This window comes from Pristis pectinata, chromosome 23 (assembly GCF_009764475.1).
Source record: "Pristis pectinata isolate sPriPec2 chromosome 23, sPriPec2.1.pri, whole genome shotgun sequence".
Taxonomy (NCBI): domain Eukaryota; kingdom Metazoa; phylum Chordata; class Chondrichthyes; order Rhinopristiformes; family Pristidae; genus Pristis; species Pristis pectinata.
Window position 1 is genome coordinate 32775724 of NC_067427.1, and position 18354 is coordinate 32794077.

Sequence of the window (18354 nt, forward strand, 5' to 3'; positions counted from 1 at the left end):
TCACCAGTGGGACCCTAACATTGAAGGAATACATTTCCAAATGTAAATTCATAATGAAGGGAGGAGCAATAGTGTAAAATAATATGTTTGAAACTTTTTCTCTTGAGCCAAGGACTTCAACCTCATCACGAACCTCCATCCCTGGTTCACCTGCTTGACCTCGATTCCCAGATGCTCCATCTGGCCCCTGAAAACATGCATTTTGTTAGTTAATCATTCTAGTTGTTGACTCAAACTACTGAAACTAAGTTAAACTAAATAGCAACACAGGGCCCTGCTGAGACCACACCTGGAATACTGTACACAGGTCTGGTCTCCCTACCCAGGGAAAAATAGACTTGTTAATAGAGGGAGTGAAACGAGCATTCACCAGATGGATTCCTGAGATGGAGGGGTTGTTCTCTGAGGAGAAATTAAGCTGAATGGACTAATACTGGAGTTTAGAACAAAGAAAGAGATGATCTCACTGAATTCCATACATTTCTGATGGGGCTTCACAGGGTTGGTACAGGGGTGATATGTCCAGTGGTTGGAGTGTCCAGAACCAGGGGGTCACAGTTTCAACATAAAGGGTCAAGCCTGAGATAAGAAGGAATTTCTTCACCCAGAGGATAGTGAATCTCTGGAATTTACTATGTGAGAGGACTCTGGAGATCAGTTGCTGAGTGCATTCAAGACAAGATCTGTAGATTTTTATATGTTACAGGAATCAAGGGGTTGGAGCAGGAAAGGAGAATAATTTTATTGAATGGCGGGGCAGGCACGAGACAATCCCCATTGTTCTTACAGTTGAAGTGGAAGTTAGATAAGTGTGTGGTGGAGAAAGGAATGAAAGGCTGTGATAGTGGGACCAGAGAAGGTCTGAGTGTCATAGAGTTAGAGAGTGGTACAGAACAGAAACCTGATCCAGGTCAGTCAGGCTCTTCAGGTGTAGATGTAGGATCCAGGTTGCAAACTGAGGCCTTTGGGGAGTATGTGTGAGTCCTGGACTGTTCTTCTGAGGAATTTACTGTGCATAACCCTGATAAACTTCCTGCCTTGCACCAGAATTCCCGAGCCCTTCTACTTTGACAAATGTTTCATACACAATTGGTTGTATATCTGAGTAGATGGGTTGAACGCACTTGAATTGAATTTGTAGCCAATCTGGTTTTTCACTCAAATCATTAGAGATCATTGAGGTTGCATTTACTCTGAAAATTGCACGCTTTGAATCTATCAGCTTTAAGGAGAGGTTGGACAAACTTGGGTTGTTTTCTCTGGAGTGTCGGAGACTGAGGGGAGACCCCATAGAAGTTTATGAGATTATGAGAGGCATAGACAGGGTAGGCAGTTAGAATCTCTTTCCCAGAGTAGAAATGTCAAATACTAAAAGACATGCATTTAAGGCGAGAGGGGGAAAGTTTAGAGGAGATGTGCGGGGCAAATTTTTTTACACATGAGTGGTGGGTGCCTGGAATTGTGGTGGAGGCAGATATGATAGTAGTGTTTAAGAGGCTGTTAGACACATGAATATGCAGGGTATGGAGGGATATGGATCATGTGCAGGCAGAAGAGATTTAGTTTAATTTGGTATCGTGTTCTGTGCAGACATTGTGGGCTGAAGAGCCTGTACCTGTGCTGTACTGATCTATGTTCATCTTGCAGAGGGACAGAAGTGAATCACCTCACTTGGAGAGGGACTCAAAAAACTGATGTCTATTTGTTGGAGAAAGGAAATCGAGGGAGGGGAATTTGTCATTACGAGAAGTTGTGTAAAATGAAGTGTGAAAAGCTTGTTCCGCTGGTTCGTGACATAAACTAATTTGGAGTAATTAAGATGAAGGAGAAAGAGAGAGAGGTCGCTAGAATAAGGCAAAAGTGTTGGAATACAGGATGAGCCAAAATAAGGCATTTACCCACACTTCCATATGAATTGGGAGCAGGAGTAAGACACATGACCACTCAAGCTGCTCCGTATTCAATAACAAACACAGAAATGCTGGAAGAACTCAGCAGCATCTGTGGAAAAGAGAAACCAGTCGATATTTTGGGGTCAAAGATCCTTCACCTTGGCTGGCTGAGTTCTTCCAGCATTCCTTTTTTTGGTTTTAGATTCTGGCATTTGAAGTTTTATTTGTTTTCCTGCTGTTCCGTAAGATCATGGCTGATCTGATTTATATATAGTTCCAGACAGTTAGTTACTGTACTAAAGGAACCTCGACAGTTGAATAGGTTTAATGCTGTAACATCAAGTTCTGTTTCAACATCATGACCAGCGTAAATTCAAAAGAACCTCGATCTAGGGCACTCTTTATTTACTGGGTTGTTGGCAGTCAATTTAAATAAGAAAACAAATGCACAGAATGCAATTAAATACAAAAACATTAAAAAAATCCTGAAGCAACATGCACCTTTAATTAAAGCCAGACAATATAAAATCAAGTCTTTAAACAAAAACTTTGACCATCCACAATAATTGCCACATTGTCAGGAGCTCCCATGTAAGACAGGGGAATGGAAAGGCAGACAACTCACCAGGGGTCCTGTTTCACCCTCGGGACCACTCTCACCCTTTATTCCCTGAAGTCCGCTTTCACCTTTGGGTCCTGGGGAACCTTTTGATCCCACGGGACCTGATGGACCCTGCATTATATGATTTTAACCAACAGGTGTGTAAGTAAACGTAGGAAAGCAGTCATTTGAAGTGGTACATCAGTACATTATCCATCTCATATTTGCTTCATTAATTGAATTACATAATGTTGTTTTTCCCAGTGTTATATTGTTGAAAATTGATATTTTCTAGAGTGAAGACAATAACAACTGTTTCCAGACTAATTTATATTACTCAAGACGTAAACCGTGTACTTGCTGTTGTGAATTGCCCTTTGTGATCCCGACACTAGTTCCATGTCAGTGACACATGGGATGTGCCGATTCCCGCTGCGATGCTAGTTCGGAGCATTGTGAGGGAACCTGGGATGCGTTGTAATGGGGGAGTAGCCAGGGCAACAGGGTTCCTCCTCCACAGCCGAGAACTAGGGGGTTGGCCTGCAGGAGACAAGTAATGTCCTTGGCCACACCAGCCCTCATCTCCGTTGATGATCCTGCTTTGCCCAGTTTCCGATACCCACCTCTCCCACTCCTGCTCCTAAAATCAGTCCTGACCTCAGATCCACCCTTCACCTCACACACTCCACCAGCCATGGGCCCAAACACCCAACGGCTCCTCCTGAATTTTCTAGGCAAAGATACAATGTGCAAGTTGCAACTTGGAAGTAACAGAATATAATTCATGCACAATGTTATTCCAGTAATAAACATTGTTCACACAAAAGGCAAGAGATTTCTGTGTCAGTTGACACCATAATTAATCCTACAATTGACAGTTTGAGAGTTCAGAAAGAAACTGTATGAAAGGAGTGATGGACGAGCAACTGAATTTTACTCTGTTGGTTCTAGGTGTGCAATATTCTAGGTGTTGCTGGTTCTAGGTGTGCAATGTTCTAGGTGTTGCTGGTTCTAGGTGTGCAATGTTCTAGGTGTTGTTGGTTCTAGGTGTGCTATGTTCTAGGTGTGCTATGTTCTAGGTGTTGTTGGTTCTAGGTGTGCAATGTTCTAGGTGTTGCTGGTTCTAGGTGTTGTTGGTTCCAGGTGTGCAATGTTCTAGGTGTTTCTGGTTCTAGGTGTTGTTGGTTCTAGATGTGCAATACCCTAGGTGTTGTTGGTTCTAGGTGGGCAATGTTCTAGGTGTTGCTGGTTCTAGGTGTTGTTGGTTCTAGGTGGGCAATGTTCTAGGTGTTGTTGGTTCTAGGTGTGCAATATCCTAGGTGTTGTTGGTTCTAGGTGTGCAATGTTCTAGGTGTTGCTGGTTCTAGGTGTTGTTGGTTCTAGGTGGGCAATGTTCTAGGTGTTTCTGGTTCTAGGTGTTGTTGGTTCTAGGTGTTCAATGTTCTAGGTGTTGCTGGTTCTAGGTGTGCAATGTTCTAGGTGTTGTTGGTTCTAGGTGTGCTATGTTCTAGGTGTTGCTGGTTCTAGGTGTTGTTGGTTCCAGGTGTGCAATGTTCTAGGTGTTTCTGGTTCTAGGTGTTGTTGGTTCTAGATGCGCAATACCCTAGGTGTTGTTGGTTCTAGGTGGGCAATGTTCTAGGTGTTGCTGGTTCTAGGTGTTGTTGGTTCTAGGTGGGCAATGTTCTAGGTGTTGTTGGTTCTAGGTGTTGTTGGTTCTAGGTGTGCAATGTTCTAGGTGTTGCTGGTTCTAGGTGTGCAATGTTCTAGGTGTTGTTGGTTCTAGGTGTTGCTGGTTCTAGGTGTGCTATGTTCTAGGTGTTGCTGGTTCTAGGTGTTGTTGGTTCCAGGTGTGCAATGTTCTAGGTGTTTCTGGTTCTAGGTGTTGCTGGTTCTAGGTGTGCAATGTTCTAGGTGTTGTTGGTTCTAGGTGTTGCTGGTTCTAGGTGTGCTATGTTCTAGGTGTTGCTGTTCTAGGTGTTGTTGGTTCTAGTGTGCAATGTTCTAGGTGTTTCTGGTTCTAGGTGTTGTTGGTTCTAGATGTGCAATACCCTAGGGTGTTGTTGGTTCTAGGTTGGGCAATGTTCTAGGTGTTGCTGGTTCTAGGTGTTGTTGGTTCTAGGTGGGCAATGTTCTAGGTGTTGTTTGGTTCTAGGTGTGCAATATCCTAGGTGTTGTTGGTTCTAGGTGTGCAATGTTCTAGGTGTTGCTGGTTCTAGGTGTGCAATGTTCTAGGTGTTGTTGGTTCTAGGTGTGCTATGTTTCTAGGTGTTGCTGGTTCTAGGTGTTGTTGGTTCCAGGTGTGGCAATGTTCTAGGTGTTTCTGGTTCTAGGTGTTGTTGGTTCTAGATGCGCAATACCCTAGGTGTTGTTGGTTCTAGGTGGGCAATGTTCTAGGTGTTGCTGGTTCTAGGTGTTGTTGGTTCTAGGTGGGCAATGTTCTAGGTGTTGTTGGTTCTAGGTGTGCAATATCCTAGGTGTTGTTGGTTCTAGGTGTGCAATGTTCTAGGTGTTGCTGGTTCTAGGTGTGCAATGTTCTAGGTGTTGTTGGTTCTAGGTGTTGCTGGTTCTAGGTGTGCTATGTTCTAGGAGTTGCTGGTTCTAGGTGTTGTTGGTTCCAGGTGTGCAATGTTCTAGGTGTTTCTGGTTCTAGGTGTTGCTGGTTCTAGGTGTGCAATGTTCTAGGTGTTGTTGGTTCTAGGTGTTGCTGGTTCTAGGTGTGCTATGTTCTAGGTGTTGCTGGTTCTAGGTGTTGTTGGTTCCAGGTGTGCAATGTTCTAGGTGTTTCTGGTTCTAGGTGTTGCTGGTTCTAGGTGTGCAATGTTCTAGGTGTTGTTGGTTCTAGGTGTGCTATGTTCTAGGTGTTGCTGGTTCTAGGTGTTGTTGGTTCCAGGTGTTGCAATGTTCTAGGTGTTTCTGGTTCTAGGTGTTGCTGGTTCTAGGTGTGCAATGTTCTAGGTGTTGTTGGTTCTAGGTGTTGCTGGTTCTAGGTGTTGTTGGTTCCAGGTGTGCAATGTTCTAGGTGTTTCTGGTTCTAGGTGTTGTTGGTTCTAGATGTGCAATACCCTAGGTGTTGTTGGTTCTAGGTGGGCAATGTTCTAGGTGTTGCTGGTTCTAGGTGTTGTTGGTTCTAGGTGGGAAATGTTCTAGGTGTTGTTGGTTCTAGGTGTGCAATATCCTAGGTGTTGTTGGTTCCAGGTGTGCAATGTTCTAGGTGTTGCTGGTTCTAGGTGTGCAATGTTCTAGGTGTTGTTGGTTCTAGGTGTGCTATGTTCTAGGTGTTGCTGGTTCTAGGTGTTGTTGGTTCTAGATGTGCAATACCCTAGGTGTTGTTGGTTCTAGGTGTGCAATGTTCTAGGTGTTGCTGGTTCTAGGTGTGCAATGTTCTAGGTGTTGTTGGTTCTAGGTGTGCAATTTCCTAGGTGTTGTTGGTTCTAGGTGTGCAATGTTCTAGGTGTTGCTGGTTCTAGGTGTGCAATGTTCTAGGTGTTGTTGGTTCTAGGTGTGCTATGTTCTAGGTGTTGCTGGTTCTAGGTGTTGTTGGTTCCAGGTGTGCAATGTTCTAGGTGTTTCTGGTTCTAGGTGTTGTTGGTTCTAGATGCGCAATACCCTAGGTGTTGTTGGTTCTAGGTGGGCAATGTTCTAGGTGTTGCTGGTTCTAGGTGTTGTTGGTTCTAGGTGGGCAATGTTCTAGGTGTTGTTGTTCTAGGGTGTGCAATATCCTAGGTGTTGTTGGTTCTAGGTGTGCAATGTTCTAGGTGTTGCTGGTTCTAGGTGTGCAATGTTCTAGGTGTTGTTGGTTCTAGGTGTTGCTGGTTCTAGGTGTGCAATGTTCTAGGTGTTGTTGGTTCCAGGTGTGCAATGTTCTAGGTGTTTCTGGTTCTAGGTGTTGCTGGTTCTAGGTGTGCAATGTTCTAGGTGTTGTTGGTTCTAGGTGTTGCTGGTTCTAGGTGTGCTATGTTCTAGGTGTTGCTGGTTCTAGGTGTTGTTGGTTCCAGGTGTGCAATGTTCTAGGTGTTTCTGGTTCTAGGTGTTGCTGGTTCTAGGTGTGCAATGTTCTAGGTGTTGTTGGTTCCAGGTGTGCAATGTTCTAGGTGTTGCTGGTTCTAGGTGTGCAATGTTCTAGGTGTTGCTGGTTCTAGGTGTTGTTGGTTCCAGGTGTGCAATGTTCTAGGTGTTGCTGGTTCCAGGTTGCAATGTTCTAGGTGTTGCTGGTTCTAGGTGTTGCTGGTTCTAGGTGTGCAATGTTCTAGGTGTTGTTGGTTCCAGGTGTGCAATGTTCTAGGTGTTTCTGGTTCTAGGTGTTGCTGGTTCTAGGTGTACAATGTTCTAGGTGTTGCTGGTTCCAGGTTGCAATGTTCTAGGTGTTGCTGGTTCTAGGTGTTGCTGGTTCTAGGTGTACAATGTTCTAGGTGTTGCTGGTTCCAGGTGTGCAATGTTCTAGGTGTTGTTGGTTCCAGGTGTACAATGTTCTATTTGCTGCTGGTTCTAGGTGTGCAATGAGTCCAGTCTGAGGACTGATGGTCTGCAGCTCAGCACGCTGTAGGTCACTGCCTCAGGATAAAGGTCAGCCATTCAGGATCCAGATAGAAAAAGTATCTTCACCCAGAAGGCAGTGATTATTTGGAATTCTCTGCACAAGTAGGTTTATATCCTTTGTACGTTCAAGACGAGATTAATAAGTTTTTAGACATTAATGGAGTCAAGGGACCAGTGCAGGGAGGTAGCACTGAGATAAAAGATCAGCCAAGCAGAAATTGGACTGTGTCATTTTCCAGGTGTGTGAGTCAGTTCACCATCAGGGAAATGGCTTGAGAAGGCAGGGAGACACTCAGTCCCTGTATTCAAGTATCTGCCATCAAAAAGTAAACACATTTTGACTGTGTATGCCTCCCGACTGTTCCCATCTATCTCATTCCCTTTCTAACTGTCCCCTCCCTGGATCATTTACTGACTGCTGCAGTAAACAACAAACCCATTTACAGAGATGACAAAGGGTCGAACTTTCTGAGCCCTTTGGGCTGAACTCTGGCTCCCTGCGAGAGAACATGCTGTGCTAGTTCTGGGCCCAAAAACCAACAATCTCTGAAGCCTACACCGTTAAAGACTCCCTCTGACAAACTCACATAACATTAATAGAAGTCAAGTGCTTTGGCAAATGTTGACGTTTAAAAGCATTCTCACTTTCTTAACAATGATAGATACTTACGGTGGATCCAGGACCTCCAAGTTCTCCTGCATCTCCTTTTTCACCAGGTAACCCCTAGTATTTTGAAGAAAACCATTAAACTGGTGGCAAATGTTTTAGGCTACCAGCCTGTTTTACATTTAAGGAAAAAACAAGTTTACTTTACATATTACAAACAAATGAACTAACTGATCACTTATGTTTAAGATAAGGAAAAGACCCCCCTGGCACCCATCAAGACCACACCTGTGCAGATGCTGCTCTAAAGAAAAGGAAGTTGCATTTGATGTTCAACAGAGGACACAGGTTGTGCCACAGATCAGTAGTTTTTCCTCTCAGCCTGGCAGGAGAGCACACTCCTTCAATCGGAGTTGAAGACTAACCCAGCACTGTGGTCTGCCATGGAAGATTTTCCTTCGTCCATCCTGCTGCTGGAACAAGGGCCACCAATAGAAAGCTGCAGCTGCCAACCAATGAGCTTTGCATTGAATCATTGTGTGCCCTGATGTGGTGGGAGTTATCGCTACAAAATGTAGGGGGGGATGTGGGGGTCAGGATTGCTGCAGGTTTGATGAAAAACACGATGATGCTGGAGGAACTCAGCAGGCCAGGCACGCATCCGCAGGAAGAAAAGCAGGCGGTCAATGTTTCGGGTCAGGACCCTTCTTCAGGACTGAAGATAGGAAAAAGGGTAAGCCCAATATATAGGAGGGAAAGGCAGAACATGATAGGTGGACAAAAGAGGGGAGGTGGGGTGGGCACAGGGTGGTGATAGGTAGATGCAGGTAAGAGACGGTGATAGGCAGGTGCGGGGGAGGAGGGAGAGCAGATCCACTGGGGGAGGGGTCAAAGGTAAGCAGAAAAAAAGGGGCATTGAAAAAAGAGAGATAGGCTAGGAAAGAGAAGAAAAGAGAAGAGAAGGATGCTGGTTGAAGGGACTTATTCGGGCTGGAGGCCTGTGAGTAGCGGCGTTCCGCAGGGATCTGTGCCGGGACCTCTGCTGTTTGTGATGTACATAAATGACCTGCACTAGGAAGTTGATGGATGGGTCAGTAAGTTTGCAGACGATACCAAGATTGGCAGAGTTGTGAATAGTGTAGCAGACTGGCGATGGATACAGCGGGATATAGATCAGTTGCAGATGTAGGCAGAGAAATGGCAGATGGAGTTTAACCAGGATAAATGTGAAGTGTTGCACCTTGGTAGGACTAATGTCAAGGGGCAGTACACTCTGAAGGACAAGACCCTTAACAGTGTAGAAGAGGAGAGAAACCTTGGGATGCAAGTCCATGACTTGTTGAAAGTAGCTACACAGGTCGACAGGGTAGTTAAGAAGGCTTATGGAATGCTTGCATTTATTAATCAGGGTATTGAGTATAGGAGTCAGGAAGTTATGATGCATCTGTGTAGAACTCAGGTTAGGCCACATTTAGAGTATTGCGTGCAATTCTGGTCACCTCACTATAGGAAAGATGTCGAGGCTTTAGAGAGAGTGCAGAGGAGGTTTACCAGGATGCTGCCTGGATTAGAGGGCATGTGCTGTCAGGAGAGGCTGGACAAACTTGGGCTCTTTTCTCTGGAGCGGGGGAGGCTGAGGGGTGATCTGTTGGAAGTGTATAAAATTATGAGGGGCATAGATAGGGTGGACAAGCAATATCTTTTTCCCATTATTGAGAGATCCAATACCAGAGGGCATGCATTTAAGGTGAAAGGGAGTAGGTTCAGAACAGATGTGAGGGGTACGTTTTTTACTGAGAGAGTGGTGGGTGCCTGGGATGCGTTGCCTGATAGGGCAGTGAAGGCAAGTTCATTGTGGGCTTTTAAGAGGGGCTTGGATGGGCACATGAATGAGAGGAAAATAGAGGGATATCATAGGTAGGAGGGAAGGCTATGTCAACAACAACATTGTGGGCCAAAGGGCCTGTTCTGTGCTGTGTTGATCTATGTTCTATAGATGAGGCATGGTTGGGGGTGGGGGGGGGGGGGGGGGGAGGGAAGGGGTGTGGGGAGTACTTAAAGTGGGAGAATTCAATGTTCATTCTGTTAAGCTGCAAGGTTCCAAGATGGAAAATGAGGTGTGAAACGGTCACCTAGTCTGTGTTTGGTCTTACCAATGTAGAGGAGGCCAGACTTGGAGCACCGAATGCAGTAGATGATATTAAGGGAGGTGCAAGTGTGTCTCTGTCTCACCTGAAAGGACTGTTTGGGTCCCTGGATGGAGGTGATGGAGGTGGTGTAGGGGCAGGCATTGCACCTGTGGCGGGGGGCAGTGGAAAGGTTCCCGGGGTGGGAGCAGGGTGGGTTTGGGAGGAGGAGTGAACTAGGGAGTAGCGGAGAGCGCGGTCCCTGCAAAAGGCAGAAAGGGGTGGGGAGGGGAAGGTATACTTGGTGGTGGGGTCCCATTGGAGTGGTGGAAGTGACGGAGAAATGATGTGTTGGACAAGTAGGCTGTGGAGGATGAAATATGAGGACAAGGGGGACCCTATCCCTGTTGGGTCTGGGAGGGGTGGGGTTGAGAGCTGAGGTGCGGGAGATGGCAGAGATATGGGTGCAAGCTCTCTCAACCGCATTCGGGGGGAAGCCACGGTTTGGAAAGAAGTTGGACATCTCGGATGTCCTGGAGTGGAAAGCCTCACCATGGAGCAGATGTGGCGGAGGCGGAGAAAACTGAGAAAAAAGGGGATAGCGTCCCTGCAAGAGACAGGGTGGGAGGAGCTGTAATCGAGGTAGTTGTGGGCATCAGTGGGTTTGTAGAAGATGTTGGCGGATAAGGAATCTCCTGAGATGGAGATGGAGAGATCAAGGAAGGAGAGAGAGGTGTCAGAGATAGTCCAAGTGAATTGGAGAGCAGGGTGAAAATTTGTGGTGAAATTTATGAAACTGTTGAGTTCTGCATGGGTGCAAGAGGTGGCACCAACACAGTCATTGATATAGCGGAGAAAGAGTTGAGGAATGGGACCGGATTAGGCTTGGAACAGAGACTGTTCAATGTAGCCCCTCTCTCCCCCTACAGCTACCAACATGATAGTCCCGCAACCGAAGACTGCCCGCCTCTATCTCACGCCCAAAATCCACAAGATGGACTGTCCCAGCAGACCTATTGTCTCCTCATGTTCTTGCCCCACGGAGCTGGACACTATTCCTTGTACCTGGACACTATCCTGCCCCCTGGTCCAATCCCTTCCCACCCCGGTCTATGACATATCACATGCTCTCCAACTCTTCCATAGCTTTAAGTTCTCCGGCAAGCACAACCTCATCTTCACCATGGACGTCCAGTCCCTATACACCTCCATTCCCCATCATGAAGGCCTCACCGCCCTCTACTTCTTTCTTGACCAGAGACAGCACCAGTCCCCTTCCACTGACACTCTCCTCCACCTGGCTGAATTTGTCCTCACTCTAAACAACTTCACTTTTGATTCCTCTCACTTTCTACAGACCAAGGGCATAGCTATGGGCACTCGCGTGGGACCCAGCTATGCCTGCCTCTTCATTGGCTACGTCACCTCCATCCAGGGACCCGAACAGTCCTTTCAGGCGAGACAGAGATTCACCTGCACCTCCCTTAATATCATCTACAGCATTCAGTGCTCCACTTCAACTCCCCCTCCCACCCCATCACTGATATGTCGGTCCTCGGTCTCCTCCACTGCCAGGAGAATCCCAAGTGCAAACTGGAGGAACAGCACCTCATTTCCCATCTTGGAACCTTGCAGCCTAACGGCACAAACATTGAATTCTCCCACGTTAGGTAATCCCCACACACACCCCCAAACCACCCCCACCCCCACTCACCGGGCCTCTTCTTTTCTTCCCTTTCCTAGCCTCTCTCTCTTTTTACTAGCCCCCTTTTTTCTCTCCTTACCTTTGACCCATCCCCCAGTGGATCTACTCTCCCCTCCTCCCCCGCACCTGCCCATCACTATCTCTTACCTGCATCTACCTATCACCGCCCTGTACCCACCCCGCCTCCCCTCTTCTGTCCACCTATCACTGCTCTGCCTTTCCCTCCAGCATCATAGCGTTTTTCATCTAGATTCCAGCATCTGCAGTGCTTTATTTCTCTCGTATTGCTGCAGCCTTCACTGGTTGGTTGTGCTTCTTGGGATACAGAAAGCAACATATCAATGCCACTACTGGTGGATGTCATGTTAGTGTAGTATCCACTTTGACAGCACTGTGTGTTTTCTCTTTAAGAACCCTAAATAAGTTACAGTATCTGCAGTAGTTAGGGTAAAGTCAAAAAGCATCCAGGATGTCCTCATTTTACTGAGCATGTGTTTAGTGTGTATACTGAGTGTGTGTTTAGCCACTAACACAGGAGCAAAGTCATTGGGATTTACTGGGCACATTTCATAGAGTCACAGAATTGTACAGCACAGGAACAGGCCCTTTGGGCCATGATGTTGTGTCGAACTAACTAAACTAGTCCCACCTGCCGACATAATGTCCATATCCCTCCATTCTCTGCACATTCATGTGTCTTCCTAAGATTCTGTTAAACACCTCTTTCATATGTGCCTCCACTCCACCCCTGGCAGCGCGTTCCAGGAACCCACCACTCTCTGTGTAAACAATCTTGCCCCGCACATCTCCTTTGAACTTACCCCCTTTACTTTAAATGCTTGCCCTCCAGTATTAGACATTTTGACCCTGGGAAAAAGATACTGGCTGTCTATCTGTGCCCCTCATGATCTTATAAACTCTATCAGGTCTCCCCGCAGCCTCCACCGCTCCGGAGAAAACAACCCAAGTTTGTCCATCCTCTCCATATTGCACATGCCCTCTAATCCAGGCAGCATCCTGGTGAACCTCTCTTGCACCCTCTCCAAAGCCTCCACATCCTTCCTGTAATGGGGCGACCAGAATTGAATGCAATACTCCAGATGTGTCCTAACCAGAGTTTTATAAAGTTGCAACATAACTTCCTGACTTGAACTTAATACTTTGACTAATAAAGGCAAGCATTCCATATGCCTTCTTTACTACCCTATCAGCTTTCAGCAGCCACTTTCAGAGAGCGATAGACTTGGACCTCTGTAGGTCAACACTGTTAAGGGTCCTGCCATTAACTGTGTACTGTCCCTTTACATTTGACCTCCCAGAGTGCAACTCCTTGCACTTGGCCGGATTAAACTCCATCTGCAATTTCTCTGCTCATATCTGCAGCTGATCTGTATCCCGTTGTATCCTTTGGCAATCTTCTACACGATCCACAACACCACCAATCTTTGCATCGTCTGTGAACTTACTAGCTCACCCGTCCACAATTTCATCCAAGTCATTTGTCTATATCACAAACAGCAGAGGTCGCAGTACAGATCCCTGTGGAACACAGCTAGTCACGGACCTCCAGCCAGAATAAGTTCCATTGACCACTACCCCCCTGTCTTCTATGGGCACGCCAATTCCGAATCCAAATCGCCAAGTCACTATGGATCCCATATATCTCAATCTTCTGGATGAGACTACCATGTGGGACTGTATCCTTCACTAATCCCATCTGTCCCCATTAGGACCATATGCCTCACTTATTTAAATGTTTGTCCAAATGCCTCGTACACACAGTAAGTGTAGGTGATGTCTGTGCATGGTGAAGAAGTCTCGTCCGGCCTCCTCTTGCCCTTATTCTGCCTGCCCCAGGAACCCTGCAGATCCTCTGTGTTTATTGCCTGGCCATTGAAAACAACAGAAGGGAGGAAGGTAGGAGGTGAGGAAGCCCACCCCCTCTGGGAACCTCTTCTTAGGGGCTGAAGCTTCTGTACACCAGAGCCCGGGTCCATGATATTTTACCCCAGGAAACAGTACAGATGCACGTTGGTAATGCAACGTCTGGTAAATCAAAACTCTGGACTGGTGATCTGCGGACGGTTCAAATCGCACTGCAGCAGACGGGCAATTGAAATCCAATGAATCAGGAATGAAGTTCAGAGGTAAGACTAGTATCAGTAACAGTCACCATGAAATCCTCCAGCTGATGTTTTCGGGAAGATTTGGCTGGTTTGGCTTAAATGGTTGACCCTTGACTACCTTGACTGGGACCGTGGTTAGTGTACGGTTATTGACTGGGAATGTGGTTAGTGTACGGTCATTGACTGGGACCGTGGTTAGTGTACGGTCGGGGACTGGGAACGTGGTTAGTGTACGGTCATTGACTGGGACCGTGGTTAGTGTACGGTCAGGGACTGGGAACGTGGTTAGTGTACGGTCATTGACTGGGAACGTGGTTAGTGTACGGTCAGGGACTGGGAATGTGGTTAGTGTACGGTCATTGACTGGGAACGTGGTTAGTGTACGGTCGGGGACTGGGAACGTGGTTAGTGTACGGTCATTGACTGGGAACGTGGTTAGTGTACGGTCGGGGACTGGGAACGTGGTTAGTGTACGGCCATTGACTGGGAACGTGGTTAGTGTACGGTCGGGGACTGGGAACGTGGTTAGTGTACGGTCGGGGACTGGGAATGTAGTCAGTGTGTGCCATAGAGCGCTGGGGCCTATATAGATATGAATTAGAACCATAGAGCAATACAGCACAGATACAGGCCCTTCGGCCCAACCGGTCCATGCCGACCATGTTGTCCACCCGGCTCGTCCCAATTTCCTGCGTCCGGCCCATATCCCTCCAGGCCCCGCCCCTCCATGTACCTATCCAAGTGCTTCTTAAATGACACTGTTGTACCTGCCTCACCCACTTCCTCTGGCAGCTCTTCCATACACTCACCACCCTCTGTGTGAAAAAGTTCTCCCTTTGAAATCTTTCCCCTCTCACCCTAAACCTTTGCCCCCTAGTTTTGGACTCCCCTACCCTGGGGAAAAGACTGTTACCATCCACCTTATTGCTTCCCCTCATAATTTTGAGCACTTCGATAAGGTCGCCCCTCATTCTCCTACGTTCAAAGGAATAGAGAACTAGGTGTGGATGGAACTGGGGACTGGGAATGTGTGGACAGAGCTGGGGAATGAGACTGGGAATGGGGTAGTTCCAGGGCATTTGGGGTTTGGTAGTACAGACTGGCATTGCCAACAATCCCCGCATCCCATAAATAACAAAAATACTGAGGAGATCCTGGAGGTGGGGCAGGAGCTGGCTCCTTGCTTCTTTGACCATTGCCAGGGCTAGAATGAGGAAGATCAATCTTTGCATCCCACATTGTTTGTTTTAAAATAAAACTGGTAAATTGAAACTAAGATTTAAGAACTGATATACATGAGATGACTGAGTTTGGAAATAATACAAAATTATTAAAAATTACATAGTTGTGATTCAATGTGTAAATCCTGCCCTTTAACAGATTGTAGATTGCAAGCAGAAAGATCATGGAGTAGAATCAGCAAAGATCAGATGAATGCAATGACTAGAAATCCACAAATAGGTGACTCGAATTACAGCCAGACCATAAACAATCTGCTGGAGGAACTCAGCGGGTCAAGCAGCATCTGTGGGAGGAAAGGAATTGTCGATGTTTCAGTTTGATGTGGTGTACATGGATTTCAGCAAGGCATCTGACAAGGTTCCTCATGGAAGGCTCATTCAGAAAGTCAGTAGGCGTCGGATCCAAGGAATCTTGGCTGTGTGGATTCAGAATTGGCTCACCCATAGAAGACAGAGGGTGGTGGTAGATGGAGCGTATTCTGACTGGAGGTCGGTGACCAGTGGTGTTCCGCAGGGATCTGTTCTGGGACCCCTGCTCTGTGATTTTTATAAATGACTTGGATGAGGATATGGAAGGGTGGGTTAGTAAGTCTGCAGATGACACGAAGGTTGGTGGTGTTGTGGATAGTGTAGAAGGTTGCTGTAGGTTACAACAGGATATTGATAGGATACAGAGCTGGGCTGAGAAGTGGTAGATGGAGTTCAGTCTGGAAAAGTGTGAAGTGATACACTTTGGAAGATCGAATTTGAAGGCAGAATAGAAGGTTAATGGCAGGACTTTTAGCAGTGTGGAGGAACAGAGGGATCTTGGGGTCCACGTCCACAGAACCCTCAAGGTTGCCACACAGGTCGATAGGGTTGTTAAGAAGGTGTATGGTGTGTTGGCCTTCATTAGTCGGGGTATTAAGTTCAAGAGCTGCGAGGTGATGTTGCAGCTCTGTAGAACTCTGGTCAAACCACACTTGGAGTATTGTGTTCAGTTCTGGTCGCCTCATTATAGGAAGGATGTGGAAACTTTAGAGAGGGTGCAGAGGAGATTTACCAGGATGTTACCTGGATTGGAGAGCATGTCTTATGAGGACAGGTTGAGTGAGCTAGGGCTCTTCTCTTTGGAGAGAAGGAGGATGAGAGGGGACTTGATAGAGGTGTACAAGATGATGAGGCATAGATCGAGTGGACAGTCAGAGACTTTTTCCCAGGGCGAAAATGGCTAACATGAGGGGGCATAATTTTAAGGTGATTGGAGGAAGGTATGAGGGGGATATAAGAGGCAAGTTTTTTACACAGAGAGTGGTGGGTGTGTGGAACACACTGCCGGCAGAGGTGGTGGAGGCAGATACATTAGGGGCACTTAAGAGACTCTTAGATAGACAAATGGATGATAGTAAAATGGGGGGCTATGTGGGAGGGAAGGTTTAGATAGATCTTAGAGCAGGACAAAATGTTGGCACAACATAGTGGGCCGAAGGGCCTGTACTGTGCTGTAGTGTTCTATGTTCTATGTTTAATGATGCTGTTTGACCTGCTGATTTCTTCCAGCAGATTGTCGGTTGCTTCAGATTCCAGCAATTGCTGTCTCTTGTGCCTACATCAGGGCTACATCACTTGCATGGCGGACACGAGACTCAGAATTCCAAGCTCTGTCTTGGGAACTGATTACTAGGTGAATCAAGGAAAAAAATGTAAGGATATGCTCAAAGCCTCTTCAAATAAATGCAACCTCCCTACTGACTGCTGGGATATTTCTGGCCCACGGTTGCTCAAAGTGGAGAAGGAGTATATAGGACGATTTAGAAGATCTCAAGGTCAAGTATCGGGAGCACACAGGCACCCTGTGTACACAGTGGAAAGAGTGTCACCTCACAACCTACCCACCGCTGGACCGTTGGACACCTCCTGCCCCATCTGTGGGAGAGTCTGTGGTCCCCATACTGCCCTCAGAACCCACAGAACCAGAGTGGGTCATCCTCGATCCCGAGGGACTGCCACATGAAGAAAAGAAGACAGGAGACCACTCTAGGACTGCCTCAGGCTTCAGTGTTTATAGCCTTTCTAAACAGCACAGAATACTCCAGTGTCAAAGGAATCTTACAAAATGACATATTTTGGAGAAAGCATCCCAAACCTGCTACCAGCATCTTCTTCTTACTATCCTCGTCACCACTGGAAGTCAGACTCATTCTCAGGAATGGCAAATGGAGCTTAATTCGGATAAGTGCAAGTTGTGGGAAGACAAATCAGGGTCGGACTTTCACAGTGAATGCAGGGCCCTGGAGAGTGCTGTGGAACAGAGGGACCTTGGAGTACAAGTACTTGGTTCCCTGAAAGTGGCGTCGCAGGTAGATAGGGTGGTGAAGAAGGCTTTTGGCACACTGGCCTTCATCAGTCAGGGCACTGACTATAGAAGTTGGGATGTTATGTTGTAGTTGTACAAGGCATTGGCGAGGCTGCGTTTGGAATATTGTGTTCAGTTTTGGTCACCCTGCTATTGGAAAGATATCATTAAGCTGGAAAGAGTGCAGAGGAGATTTACGAGGATGTTGCTGGGCTCGAGAGACTGAGTAATGGAGAGAGGTTGAGCAGGTTGGGACTGTGGAGTGTAGGAGAATGAGGGGTGATCTTATAGAGGTGTATAAGATTATGAGGAGCATAGATAGGGTCAATGTGCACAGTTCTTTTCCCAGGGTTGAGGAAGCAAGAACTAGAGGGCACAGGTTTAAGGTAAGAGGGAGAGATTTAATAGGAACCTGAGGGGCAACCTTATCACTGAGAGGGTGGTCAGTATGCGAAATGAGCTGCCAGAGGAAGTAGTTGAGGCAGGTACATTAACAACATTTAAAAGGTACTTAGACAAGTATATGGATAGGAAAGGTACAGAGGGATATGGGCCAAACGTGGGCAAATGGGACTAGCTTGGATGGGAATCTTGGTTGACATGGAACAGTTGGGCTAAAGGGCCTGTTTCTGTGCTGTATAACTCTATGACTCATTCTATCATTTCCTGCTTTAAGGTGCTCCTGTCAAACACCTTAAATATCTGTGGATTCAGATCCTAGGAGTGAACATCACCAACAGCCTGTCCTGGTCCAACCATGCAGACACCACAGCCAAGAAAGCTCACCAGTGCCTCTACTTCCTCAGGAGGCTAAAGAAATTTGGCATGTACCCTTTGACACTCACCAACTTTTATCGATGCACCACAGAAAGCATCCTATCTGGATGCATCACGGCTTGGTACGGCAACTGCTTTGCCCAGGACCACAAGAAACTGCAAAGAGTTGTGGACACAGCCCAGCACATCACGGAAACCAGTCTCCCCTCCATGGACCCTGTCTATACCTCTCGCTGCCTTGGTGAAGCAGCCAGCATAATCAAAGACCTCACACACATGGGTCACTCTCTCTTCTCCCCTCTCCCATCAGGCAGAAGATACAGGAGCCTGAGGGCACATACCACCAGGCTCAAGAACAGCTTCTATCCCACTGTGATAAGACTATTGAACGGTTCCCTTATACGATGA

At 46.8% G+C, this 18354-nt stretch overlaps 2 protein-coding genes across 2 annotated transcripts in view; both read right to left on the reverse strand.

Moving 5' to 3' along the window:
* The window catches only part of LOC127582313 (collagen alpha-1(I) chain-like), a 36429-nt gene extending 33798 nt beyond the window's left edge, over nucleotides 1-2631 (reverse strand). Inside the window, exon 1 of the mRNA XM_052037491.1 lies at nucleotides 2518-2631. Within this exon, the coding sequence (XP_051893451.1) occupies nucleotides 2518-2631 (114 nt within the window). The remainder of the gene's footprint in view (nucleotides 1-2517) is intronic.
* The window catches only part of LOC127582070 (endoplasmic reticulum mannosyl-oligosaccharide 1,2-alpha-mannosidase-like), a 131537-nt gene that overhangs the window by 95986 nt on the left and 17197 nt on the right, over nucleotides 1-18354 (reverse strand). The gene's annotated exons all lie outside the window — the stretch shown is intronic.